The 12,851-nt window shown below is 45.0% G+C and overlaps 1 protein-coding gene across 1 annotated transcript in view; it reads right to left on the bottom strand.

Annotated features, from left to right (window-relative positions):
* The window catches only part of igf2r (insulin-like growth factor 2 receptor), a 31,509-nt gene that overhangs the window by 14,861 nt on the left and 3,797 nt on the right, over nucleotides 1–12,851 (bottom strand). The window contains exons 3-17 of the mRNA XM_027284616.1: nucleotides 8,929–9,047; nucleotides 6,085–6,183; nucleotides 5,498–5,630; nucleotides 5,303–5,414; nucleotides 4,371–4,476; nucleotides 4,102–4,261; nucleotides 3,468–3,657; nucleotides 2,580–2,683; nucleotides 2,271–2,435; nucleotides 1,976–2,116; nucleotides 1,678–1,830; nucleotides 1,424–1,561; nucleotides 529–679; nucleotides 274–442; nucleotides 74–189 (exon numbers count right to left, since the gene is read on the bottom strand). Coding sequence (XP_027140417.1) covers nucleotides 74–189; nucleotides 274–442; nucleotides 529–679; nucleotides 1,424–1,561; nucleotides 1,678–1,830; nucleotides 1,976–2,116; nucleotides 2,271–2,435; nucleotides 2,580–2,683; nucleotides 3,468–3,657; nucleotides 4,102–4,261; nucleotides 4,371–4,476; nucleotides 5,303–5,414; nucleotides 5,498–5,630; nucleotides 6,085–6,183; nucleotides 8,929–9,047 — 2,056 coding nt within the window. The remainder of the gene's footprint in view (nucleotides 1–73; nucleotides 190–273; nucleotides 443–528; nucleotides 680–1,423; nucleotides 1,562–1,677; nucleotides 1,831–1,975; nucleotides 2,117–2,270; nucleotides 2,436–2,579; nucleotides 2,684–3,467; nucleotides 3,658–4,101; nucleotides 4,262–4,370; nucleotides 4,477–5,302; nucleotides 5,415–5,497; nucleotides 5,631–6,084; nucleotides 6,184–8,928; nucleotides 9,048–12,851) is intronic.

Below are 12,851 nucleotides of genomic sequence, written 5' to 3'. Positions count from 1 at the left end.
AAAGGAAGTGAGGAGGAGGAAAAGGAGGTCGGGTCGGTTGCAGTAACGTCTGAATCATCCACGCATTCGTTACCTGGATAAGTCGTACTGGTCGAGAGTTTCAGGATCTGTCACCAAACACTCGTGAGGTCTTGGTGGACACGCATAGGACGTGTACCAGCGGAAATTATAGGTGTAATTGTCCTCGACCTGGATTCATACAAACACAGATCGTGAAGAAAGTGTAGACGCTGTTTAAACGACGAGAGGAAGAAGGGAAGGACGGAGGTTTACCTGGAATTCGGGTCTTCCAGCTCCGGCTTCTGGGTCACAGAGGAAGGAGATGATCGTGGATCTGAGTGTGTGTTCTTTGTTGTTGTACTTCGAGCCGTTACTGTAAGTCAGCTGGATCAGACCGTCGTAGTACGACAGGCGGGAGTTCGCCTCGCCGAGACTCCAGGAACTGAAGCGGCAGAGCAGCTCGGGTCAATTTACTTCACATTTACCGTTAAACGTCTGAGTGTGTTTGTGTGTGTGTTTGTTCCTCACCTCTTTTCCACCTGACACGCTCCGGCCTTTTCAGGACACCTGGTGCCTTTGAGCGGGCCGCACACATTGATGTAGTAGTCGTAGTTCCCGCTCGTCAGGTTGTAGTAGCCGCTGGCGGGGTTGGAGAGGGGAGACAAGTCGAAGGAGAGTTCTGCGGAGCGACAGAGGCAAGTTAGAGACTCGACAACACTCATGTGACTTAAAGACTGAAATGCCTGCAGCTGCCCAGCAGGGGGCAGAGCTGCGGAGGCCTGTTGAGTGTAAGAAGAGATCAGGTGAAATGCTGTTAAGAGATACGAGATACTGGAGGAGGTCCAGTGAGATGTAAAGTTTGCCAAACATCTGTTAACGCTGCATCTGTTTGCACTTTGTGTCCCGGATCAGAGCGTTGGACCTTTTACATCCTGACGGACGCTCCCACAGTGGAATGACAGAAGAGTCACGTGGGTGGGTTCAAGTTCGAAAGCTACAAAGTGAACGAGGAACAATGAATTTCCAAGAAATCGCTCAGGTCCGCCTGCGTGCTCGATCCAGACTCTGTCAGGTAACTTCATCCTACTCTCACATCTGACGGAGCCGACCTCCTGCTGAGCTGAACTTGACTGAACAGTCGGGTCAAAACTTTAAATTACTGAGGAAATTTGTGTTTCTGCTCGTTTTCTCTAAACAATCAAAAGACTTATTCTGAGGTTTAGTGGAGGCAGCTCGGGTCCAATCTCCAATCCTGCAACGACTTTGATCAGCGATTGATCATTTTTCAAAAACAAACGTCAGGAACGAGACGATTTGATGCTTTTCTCCGTTTATATGACGTCAGTTCAATATATTTGGATTCTGGGCGGTTTGTTGGACTACATAAAACCAAAGTGATCAGACTCGTGTTTTCGGGTCGTACCAGCCTGGCGGTCCTCCACCTTGCAGTCGTCTCCTTGCGTCTTGGAGAGGACGCAGGCGGCGGCGGTGTACCACTCCAGCTCGTACACGCAGCCGTCGGATGTAACACTGCGAAGGACGGGAGCGCTCTCCAGATCTCCTGCAGGCAGAAGAAGGAGGAGGAGGAGGAGGAGGAGGAGGAGGAGGAGAAACGTGTAAGAGGAGTAACAACAATGATGACATCACAACCAATCACGTGACATCTGCTCAGCCGACCTGGTTTGCACTTGAGGGTCAGGATGGTTTGGATCCTCGTCTTCTTGTTCATGCACATATCTCCGTCTGTGTACACCAGTCTGATGTCATTTCCTATTTTAGTCTTCTGGGGAGCCGAGAGGAAGCCGCCCAGACTGACGGTCTTATCTTTACCTGCAGCACAGAGACACGGTCAATAAACTCCTGGACATGTAATCCATAAAGACATCGCTCTTTAATGTGTTTTTAATAGCTGACAACGTCGAATGATGAATAATAAAGACGCTTTTACAGCTGCTTGACTTCTTTGGGGTCTTACCCACGGCACAGATGGATGAGTTCATCGGGCAGCCGGCGGCAGCTCCCGTCTGGAGGACTTTGTGACAGACGTTCAGGTAGAAGCGGGAGTCCGACTTTGGAGACTGGGCGTCCACCGCCTCCCAGTTCTGACCGTCTGACCCTGAAGCAGCGTGTAGAGACAGAAAAGGTGTTTTATGGAGTGAATATGGCCACAGACCCAAAACATATTAATGAAAGTAAAGCCTGAGAGATGCGAGAGAGAAGTTCACAGTTAAACAAATAATACATTTTGTTCAGGTCACTCAAAGACTCACCGGGGTATCTCGTGAGGGGTGAGAGGTCGTAGTGTTTGTGTTCGTCTCTGACTCGACACAGCAGATCCTCCTTCTCTTTGACGCAGGCGAACGCCGTCTCCCAGCTGAAGTAATACGTGCAGTCCGTCTCGCCAGAAAACACCGGACTCCCTCTGCCGCCGTTTGCTGCAGAAAACGAAACAAACCGTGAATCAGAAGTATAAAAAAGTTGCGTGTCATTCTTGATCTGACCATTAGATGGCGCCAACGTAAAAACAAAGAGTAAAACTGGGTCAGACGATTGAAAAAACTGAAAGTCGTCGGCCTCACATGCGTTCTGGCTGCACTCAAAGTTGATGATGGTCATTCTCTGGAAGCCGGTGGAGCATTTGGCGCCGTCAGGATAGATCAGAGTCAGATCTCCGTCTGAGTAACTGAAGATGAAAACACAGAAAGAGGAAACAAAGTTAAGAAAATGTTTGATATGTTCCACCTGGACTACAACACAGGAAACCTTTTTTAGAAGTCACATGGAGGTTTGTGTTTGTGTGGCAAACAGGTTACACTGTAACTTCATCCGATCACATTTGTCTCTTTTGTTTGTTTCGTTACACGAGCCAACGCACGGACAACAACAACCTCACATAATAATGACAAAACAGAAACTTTTAGATGCCTCATGAACGAGTCGGCTGGCTGAACCATCTAAAGCTGAGCGGCCATGCATGTTAACGCGGTGTTTGGGAGTCCCCACTCTCTCTCTGGCTGTCTCTAAATAAAGGCACATATTTAAACTTCTAAATAAAACCTGAAGAAATCAGTTTCTGTTCTGGAGTTCAGCTTCATATCACAACAGTTAAGTGGCACAAACATCGACGTACTCCGTCCGTTGATATAAAAGTCTCATGTTCTATTAATAGTGTCCCCTAAATCAGACACACTGGACCTTTGACGTGCCGTAGGCCTTGTACGTCCAGCAGAGCGACAAAGAGATTAAATAAAAGTTCAGGTTTGAATATCAGCAAAGCAGGAAGAGGCTTTACAGTTAGTCTGGATTTATGAAATCTCAGACACAGGAAGAGAGAGAGAGGAGGAAGGACACACGGCTTTCAATCGATGGACAGAAAATAAATCTTGTCAGTGCACTGAAGCCTTTAACTTCCCTCTCCACGCTCAGCTCTTTCAAAGTATTTGCGACAGACTTCGTCTTCACGTTACCGTAGCGTCTGGTTCTGATATCTCCCGGCCACCTTCTTCGCGTCTTTGGACTTCTTCACCTGGCAGGACGAGATAAACTCGTCGTCGCCACATTCTTTGGTGGGAATCTTCCCGCACACGTTCAGGTAGTAGATGTAGCTTTCGTCCCCGTCGCTGGGCCCAGAGTGAGCGTAGTACGGATAATCTGTAGCTGCAGACACAGGAACGACTAATTATTCTCATCGTTAACGTACTCGTGGATTCACACACACACTGTGAGAATAAAAAGGCTTTTCTATGATGAACGCTGAGCTGGCAAAAAAACAGGAAGGTCAGTGTAGTTTACTCATGGAGCTGCTTCCTCTAACGGAGCTATATAAAGCAGCTCTGTAGGTTAAATATATATTCATGGATAAGTCAGAGGGAAGGGATGTTTGAGCTTTCTTCACTGCTAATAACTTCCTTAAGGACTCTAATTATGTAACAGCACGAGGTCTCCAATTCAAATTACACAGAGGCCACTGGCCAGGCTGTTTTTTAACTTGGCTGTGTTCCCTCTCCCTCCCTAAACTGTTGCACTAAACTAAAATTATATTTCAGTGTGAGCTGCATCATTGTTGATCAGTTTGGCAGAGTGGACAGATCTCAGACTCACAGCTCAGGGTGAGAGGCGTCAGGTCTATGGACAGGTCGTGCTGCTCGCTGCTCAGCTTACAGGTGTGGCTCTCCAGGTAGTCTCTGTGACAGGCATACTCCGTCACCCAGTCCACCTCGTAGCGACAGTTCGACTCTGCCGTCATCTTCGGGGCGCTGCCCTGTGAAACCGAAACACACTCTGAGGCACAGGTCCAAAAAAAACATTTAATTATTCAACAATAAGAGAGAGTGTGTGTGTGTGTGTGTGTGTGTGTGTGTGTGTCCTACCGAGTGTCTGCTGGACGGGCAGATGAAAGTGATGGTGACTCCTGGAGTGTGACCATTGCACATAGGAGGAGATGAACCAGGACTGACTTCATACTGTAACCTCAGTCTGGAGAGGAAATGAGAGGAGACAAGGAGAGGAGAGGAGAGGCGCGGGAGGAGAGGAGAGGAGAAGAGACAAGGAGAGGAAACAAGAGGAGAGGAGAGGAGAAGAGACAAGGAGAGGAAACAAGAGGAGAAGAGACAAGGAGAGGAAACAAGAGGAGAGGAGAGGAGAGGAGAAGAGACAAGGAGAGGAGAGGAGAGGAGAAGAGACAAGGAGAGGAAACAAGAGGAGAGGAGAGGAGAGGAGAGGAGACGAGATGAGGAGAGGAGAGGAGAGAAAATGAGAGGAGAGGAGAGATGAGATGAGATGAGAGGAGATGAGAGGAGGAGAGGAAATGAGGAGAGGAGAGAGGAAACAAGAGGAGAGGAGATGAAACAAGGAGAGGAGAGGAGATGAGTAGATAAGAGGAGAGAGGAGAGGAGACAAGGAGAGGAGAGGAGAGGAGACAAGGAGAGGAGATGAGGAGAGGAAACGAGGAGAAGAGAGGAGAGAAGAAGAGAAGAGACAAGGAGAGGAGAGGAAACAAGAGGAGAGGAGACGAGGAGAGGAAACGAGGAGAAGAGAGGAGAGAAGAAGAGAAGAGACGAGACGAGAGGAGAAGAGAGGAAAGAGGAAACAAAGAGAGGAGAGGAGGAGGTGAAGCTCAGCAGACTTAAACACTGCTCAGTCTGGACGTTCTCGTTAACTAATGTTTCCAATGATGCTGATTCAGGCTCAGTTCCATTTAGAGCAGCAGCACCCTGACCCTGTTCGACCTGAATGGAACGGGGCCTTAAATAGCATCACGGGTAACACCTGTGTTGACAGAGCAGAGTCATCATGTGGATACCTGTCGCTGGACACCAGCTCCAGCTGGTTCTTAGGAGAGCCCATGTTGAAGGTGCCATGAGCGGTGACCAGACAGGCTGCAGAACCTTCTGGACAGGGTTTGTCTGGAGAGTCTGCGAGAAGAAGAAGGAGGACACGCGATGAGACATAAACACCAGCTATCATCGTCTCTGCACAGCCTCCGTCAGGCACTCACCGAGACTCCGGCAGATGTTGATGTAGAAGTCGACGCTGTCGTCGCCGTCGTCCACCAGGTACCCGTCTCTGCCTTTGATCAGAGGGCTGAGGTCGTGCTTCTTCCCGTCCGAGTCGAACACGTAACATGGCACCTGGAGACAGAGGAGCGAGCTTCATGTTTTCACGTCAAAGTCCTGCTTGTATAACAGATAAGAAGTGCGTTAAAATGTTCTGCTTCATGATCTATGGAGCGTCTGACAGTCTGCTGACGGTCAATGATTCAGAGAAATCCCTCCGAGTTATTTTTATACGATCACGAGGCTTCATGTTAGAGAAACTTCCCATTTCTGGACTTTAACTTAAGTCTTCTGTGGTTTAAATGATCTTCATATAGGATGCAGGCTGCTCTTTTGCAACAGATATCTGTCACTAAGCGAGCAAGTTGATTTCATTTCACACATTCCTTCAGTGATTTCACGTCAGGCTTCATCGTGACAACATGTGACCTGCTGTAAACTCCTCTAAGCTTTCAGTTGCTTTCAGACTTTTTCGTTTCTTACGAATCACACCTCATCATTTACCTCATCACACCTCCCGCCACGTTACCTCTTTGTGTGGTTTGAATTTGTCGCTCTTGCAGGCGGTGTAGGTCCTCCACTCGAAGTAATGCACGCACTGAGACACGGCCACAAACTCCGGGGTCCCCTGCAGCACCAAACAAACACAGGAGCATGAGTAAGAGCGAGAGTTTCGTGTTGACACGAGGTGACGGACACATCGTACGGCTCAGGACACAGAGGCTTTGTGGAAAATGTGTCAGTGTTTCTGTAGAACACAGAATATGTCAGACTTGCTGCTGCTGTGTGGTGGGTGAAGGTTCAGCGCTTGCTCAGCGGCTTCTCAAGCAGCCAGAGGGGAGAGAGTCGAACCAGTCAAACCGTTTCTGTTACAGGAAAAATCACTTTACTTCTCGTCTGTCACGACGGACATTTTGTCCCATTTCAGTGATTTAAAGTTTTTTTTTCATTTTGGAATTTGACCTCATAAAGGGTGAAGTTCACTACAGAGCGACGTTTTCACATGCCAGTCCTCGTTTAGTTTGTTCTTACAGTGGCTTCACTCTCGTCCTCCAGGACTCCACAGCAACGAGTTCTCGACCTGAGACACTTTTTAAAACTTCTTTAACTCGTGTGCAACTGTAGAGACGATGACAGCAGGTTTGACTTGTTTCCTCGTCAAGATCACAAACACATTTAACTGAAGACTAAAACAACTAAGTAAGTAGGTAACTAAGTAAGCAAGTAACTAACTAACTAAGTAACTAGCTAACTAAGTAAGTAAGTAAGTAAGTAAGTAAGTAAGTAAGTAAGTAACTAACTAACTAACTAGGTAAGTAAGTAAGTAAGTAACTAGCTAACTAAGTAAGTAACTAACTAACTAGGTAAGTAGGTAAGTAAGTAAGTAAGTAAGTAACTAACTAACTAACTAAGTAACTAAGTAAGTAGGTAAGTAAGTAAGTAAGTAACTAACTAACTAAGTAACTAAGTAAGTAGGTAAGTAAGTAAGTAAGTAACTAACTAAGTAAGTAACTAAGTAACTAACTAACTAACTAACTAACTAACTAAGTAACTAACTAAGTAAGTAACTAACTAAGTAAGTAAGTAACTAACTAAGTAAGTAAGTAACTAACTAACTAACTAAGTAAGTAACTAACTAACTAAGTAAAACCTTGCTAAGTGACAGAACCACGGGCCTAGACAAACACTGGAGCTCAAAACAACACGAGCGGCTCAGCGACCTGATGAAGGTGGAGGTGGGATGAGTTGACGTATGACTGCTCAGTATGTCAAGTATTCAAAGTATAACGGTGACTAAAAAATGCCAAGGCAACTGCGAGCTTGTTCTTTTATTTCAAGCCTTTAAGAAAAACACACTTTTCAGCCTCACACACACACACAAACGCACACAGAACATATTTTATGCTTATTGCATCATTTCAACTAAAAACACGTAAGAATATCGACGTACTTAAAACTTTTAGGTCTGAACGTTCGATAACAAATCTCAGCAAAGACGAAGTCGCATTGAGAAAAGGCAAAAAAAAAAATCTAAATATTTTACACAGACGCTGTAAGTCATGTTTGTTTGTTCATCCAAACTGTCCCACATAAACAATTTATAAAATATATAAATCACGACTTTAAGTGTAGAAAACAACTAATCAAACTTTAAACAGAGCTTCATTATTATTATGATGAGATGTCGTCCTCATCACTTCTTCAGTGTTAACGGCTTTGTGACATGACAGGAAATGTCAACCAGCCCAACAAACCGCAAACACACACACACAGTCCTACATTATTTCATACGCTCACTTCCTTTCAGCTGACAGCTGTTTCTGTGCGATGGAAAGTCATTTCAGCTTTTTTATGTCGGTTTCAGAGAAAGAGGACAGACACACAATATAAATACAAACAGTACTCAGCTTTTAAACTGCAGTCAAGTATATTTATATCCAACCTAAGTACACAGAGATGTTACCGTTGCATTTTTTCCTTCTTGATGCTGTTTTAATGATACGAAAACAGAGTATATTCTTATTTAACAGTCTGTGTGACTGCTGTCATTGTTGTCGGCCTGGCTCAGGTTCAACTCTTCTTCGCTGCTCTAAAACTTGTTTGTTCAGGGTTCGTTAGGTTCAGGTGACGTGGACTGAGATTGGTTCGGGTTATGGTAAGAATATCAGCCAATCAGAGTCAGAGGAGGGCGGGGATAATGAATTACATGATATTGGATCGATGCTTCTGTGTGTAACTTGTGTATCTGTATGCTGAGCTACATGTGTGGTTCCCAGTTCCTTACTAAAGTTTGGACAGTCGTCGTGGCAGCTCGGTTCTCTCTATTTGTGAATGTTAATTTTGGTTCGAGCAGCATCCACTCACCCTTCCTCGCTGCCTTTTTCCCAGATATCGTGGCTCTGAATAACTTTATTTCACAGATCACGTCTGGTTTTATGTTGCTTCCATCTCCCTAAACGAGCTCCGTCATAACGAATATACTTGTGTACTCGCTGAAAGCCGATCCAGTACTTTAGGCTGATGTTCAAGGCGTTTCTGACACAAGCCTAAAAGTATATATATGAGCACATTAAGTATCAGGTGGTGCTGTGAGCTCTCCAAACAAAGCGGTACTGTTGTCGAATGAATCCAGACACAACAGCTGCTTTTGTGTTTCCAACGTGCAGGAGAGAGCGACCAGACGTTAACGGACACGTCTGGAACAAAAGCAAACTAAATAATTTATTCCAGCGTTCGTTCATTTTAAGCTCAACATGACGGAGGGTAAACGCTCAGATTTATCCTGCCAGTTCAGGGGTCTTGGTCACAGGCCTGCTTGTCTGACCTTCAGCCCGTTGTGTATTCAGACTAAACACGGCTCCGTCGTTCTTACCATGGTTTTCCCACACTGGAAGCTGATGCTGCTCTGAATGTTGTTGTTGCTTCCCGGACATTTCTGCGTGTTGTTGAAGTCCAGCACTTTGCCGGCGAGCCTCTGCAGGGACAGATCACCTGCACAGAGAGGACGAGACAGAGTCAGTCTGTTAACATGCTTTATCTGCCACTCATATAATAACCATATGTTAATGATTTAGAGCCACATAAAGACCTGATGTTCCAGATTTTAAAGCAGCATTATGTAACTTCTCTCTCATAAACTAAGAGAGTTTAAATCCTGTTGATGCGAGAGTGAGCGAGCAAGAAGCCGGCGGACGAGAGTAAACGTGGGACTGACTTTTAGAGATAGAGATACTTTATTGATCCCGAAGGAAATTAAGGTGTCCAGCAGCATATACATGTAACACATTACACAAAACCAAGATATCAGCACAACAACAGCAAAAACGCATGGCGCATACACACATTGCACAAAAACACATTTTAGTGGTTGGTGAAATAAAAAGCTGAAAGACAGACGCCGAGTCGACTCCGTGACGTTACACCCTGAAACTGGGGACACGAGGGGTTTTTCCCGTGTGGTACTTCAGAATAACGTCTCGGCCCGCCGACCTCTGCTGACCCACTTCTCTGTAAACATGAGATAAACCTCCACACAGTTCGTTTATCATGTGAGCAGAGACAGACAGCAGTGGGAAACGTTTAAAGACCGTGGGGCAGTTATATAAACTCACAGCAGGTCAGCCTGATGAAACACTGTCTGTGAACGCGTTAGGACAATGAGTAATCTGATTACTTCTTCACAGAGGAAACACATTTATCCTGGACAGAAAGTGAAGTCAGTCTGAGTGAAACTTTACTTTCTGAAGTGTGTGTGTGTGTTCGCTCTGTTATCACAAACAGATAAAGGAATGTAACAGCGTGACCTACTAACACCGTTAACACGACGACTGCCGGCAGAACAAAACTCCTCCGACGTTCACTCAGTTTGGATCCGTGTGGTTGTGACAGTTCGAGCCGAGCAGATGAGACGTGAAGGATTATTCAGCGCCGACATTTGTCTGGATGTTTTGATTAGATTAAAAATCAATAATTTAATTTTTCTCGTGCACAAAAGGTCAAAATCTGCCAAACGAGATCGAAACTTCATCAGCAAAATGTGACTCAAGTACTAAAAATAAACTTTGATTATTATGAACTGTATCACTATTTTTAATAACCTGCATCTTTTCCTCAACACCGTCATATTTATGATTCTACTTTTAAATATTTTCTGACAAAAGCATCACTGACAGATAAAATAACTGTAATTTCTATATTTCTTTAATTAATTAACACATGGGAACAAATCAGCTCTGTTGCAGAGTCACGCTGAGGAAACATCCTGTATCCACAGAGGTAAATGCATCATGTCAGGACAGTTCAGGGTCTTGCTCAAGGACGCTGTGACTGGACCGGACGACCCGGGGAACCCTCCATCATGTAGCACTCCTGTACATACACTGTATGGACAAAAGTATACGGACGCCTGGCGATTACACCAACAGGAACATTTTATTCAAATACGCGGTTCACTTTTCGCAGATTTGCAGATTTTTTGTGTGTAATTTTGCATGCTTTTTTTTTTACAGTGTACTGTACAGTATGAACGCACATTGTGTTCGGCACCGTCAGAGGAACTGTGAAATACGCGTGAGTTACTGGTAATAATTTCATTATGTGTCAAACCTCATAGATTGATCATTAAAATGAAATTTGAAAACAGGTTTTGATCTTTGGTTTCATTTACTAATACAGTATTGTACTTATTTTTGTTAAATCTGCAAAAATTTGAACTTTGAGAGTTTAAATAAGAGAGAAATGTGAGAAAATGTTAATGCCTGTCTGAGAAAAGTGCATAAAAGTGTGTGGTTAGGGGTTTTACGGCCTTAAAACATGTAGAATAATTGTAAAACTTACTTCACGTATTTAATTTATTACTGGTTATTTTTAGAACGTATCCCCCGCGATAAACGAGGGACCACTATACTTTAATATGGAGTGGGTTCCCCTTTTGCAGCTATAACAGCGTTTAGTCTTCTTCCACTCTGTGTGTTTATGAGGTCAGGCACTGATGCTGGACGAGAAGGTCTCGGTTCAGGTTGAAGTCAGGACTCTCAGTCAAGTTCTTTATGGACCTTTTGCTTTGTGCGCTGGGGCACAGTCATGTCAAACTGTTTGTCTGAAGCAGAGCATGGTCCACAATGTGTCGGTGTGCTGAAGCATCAACACTGAGCTTAACTGGACATAAAGGGCCTGAAAAACAAGACAGGTGTCCAAATACTTTTGTCCGTATATAAGAATAATAGATAGATTTTGATGTGAGGAAACATGTCAAAGTGTGACATCATGCATCATGTGATTTCAACCAATCAGAGAGCCTGAGAGTGTGTGTGTGTGTGTGTGTGTGTGTGTGTGTGTGTGTGTTTGTGGGTCATGTGATTAGTCAGCATGAATGATTAAACTGATCATCATGTGACCCCGGCTGCTCCTTGTTTATCGTCTCTCCCTTCTTTCACTTTCCAAACGTGATCTCCCTCTTGAGAAATCACACTCACACACACACACACACACACACACACACACACACACACAGTGAGTCTGCATGAACACTTCAGCCCTTCGTCACCCTCAGAAATCTGAGTCGGGCGACGCTGTCTTGGCTGAGAGCCACCGAACAACGATTTGTCACAGAGGAAGGTCGAGACCTCGGACTGCAGGACGAGTTGTTGTTGTCGTTGTTGTTGTCGTTGTTGTTGTCGTTGTCGTTGTTGTGCGGCTCTGAAATAACTCTGCCTCCTTTAGAAAAGAATTCAAAGACAGAGATGAAACTAAAAGCTCAGACCTGTCTGCGTTTGACATTCACAGCAGCTGCAGATTCACAGCGTGATCACCGTGTGAGCGATTCCTCATTTCTGGAAGAAAAGTGCTGACTGCGAGCTTCAGGTCTGAAACCACATGAAGAGGTTTCACGTCTGAGATGAATCACAGATTAAAGAATGATAATGAACCTCTGATTGACGTGTGGGTGACGAGCGGCGTGTTTGAGCAACCAGGCGTCATTCAACCCGCCGATGATCCGCGACCTCGCCAGCCAAGAGGAGGAAGAGGAAGGACGATGGTGGCAGTTTGACGCTTTGTGACATCACATAAACTGGGAATTATTCAGATTTGGTAAATTTGGTTTCCCAGACACCAAAAGTGACGATTCAGCCAAAGACACTGAGCTGACTGTCACAAGACTGAAGACAAGCAGGAATTATTATTTCATGAGTTCAGCACAAAGATAACTCGTGTGGAGGTGAAAGGAAACATGTTTGGACTGTGTTATTTCTAATTAAGTCCTGAGAGTTTAATTAACGTCTTCAAATCTTTTCTTTTGTCTTATTAACAGTGCTGTGAAAAACAAACACTGTACAGTTCATCGGTTCACAGATTATTGTTGCTGATTGTGTTTGTGCTTCAGGCCGGAGGACAGATCAGCCGCTGCCTCCAACAATAATCACTTTACACCGCCGTGATTGAATCGAGACTCCGTTGGCTGAAGGTCACGTCTGAACCGGAGGCACAACGTTAACTGGATTCAACTTAACGCTAAAAAACATCAGCAGATCTGAGCAGCTGTTACTCTGCATGAATGTTTGCGGTGGTGCTGAACGTGCAGCGCCTCGTGGACTTGGTCTGGTCCTGGTCTCGGGCAGAGATGTGGATCTTGCTGACACGCAGCAGCAGCACAGATCTGCTGACGTACTGATGAAGCTCTGACAGGCCGATCCAAACAGCTCCACTCAGATCAGCAGCAGCAGGAGGGACGAACCGATAACCTCTGATATGACTCATCCACAAACACAGACAAATTAAATTCATTTTCTAACGATG

Source organism: Larimichthys crocea, chromosome XI (assembly GCF_000972845.2).
Source record: "Larimichthys crocea isolate SSNF chromosome XI, L_crocea_2.0, whole genome shotgun sequence".
NCBI classification, from domain to species: domain Eukaryota; kingdom Metazoa; phylum Chordata; class Actinopteri; family Sciaenidae; genus Larimichthys; species Larimichthys crocea.
The sequence above is the reverse complement of the archived record's forward strand: the minus strand, read 5'-3'. Positions and strand labels throughout refer to the sequence as shown.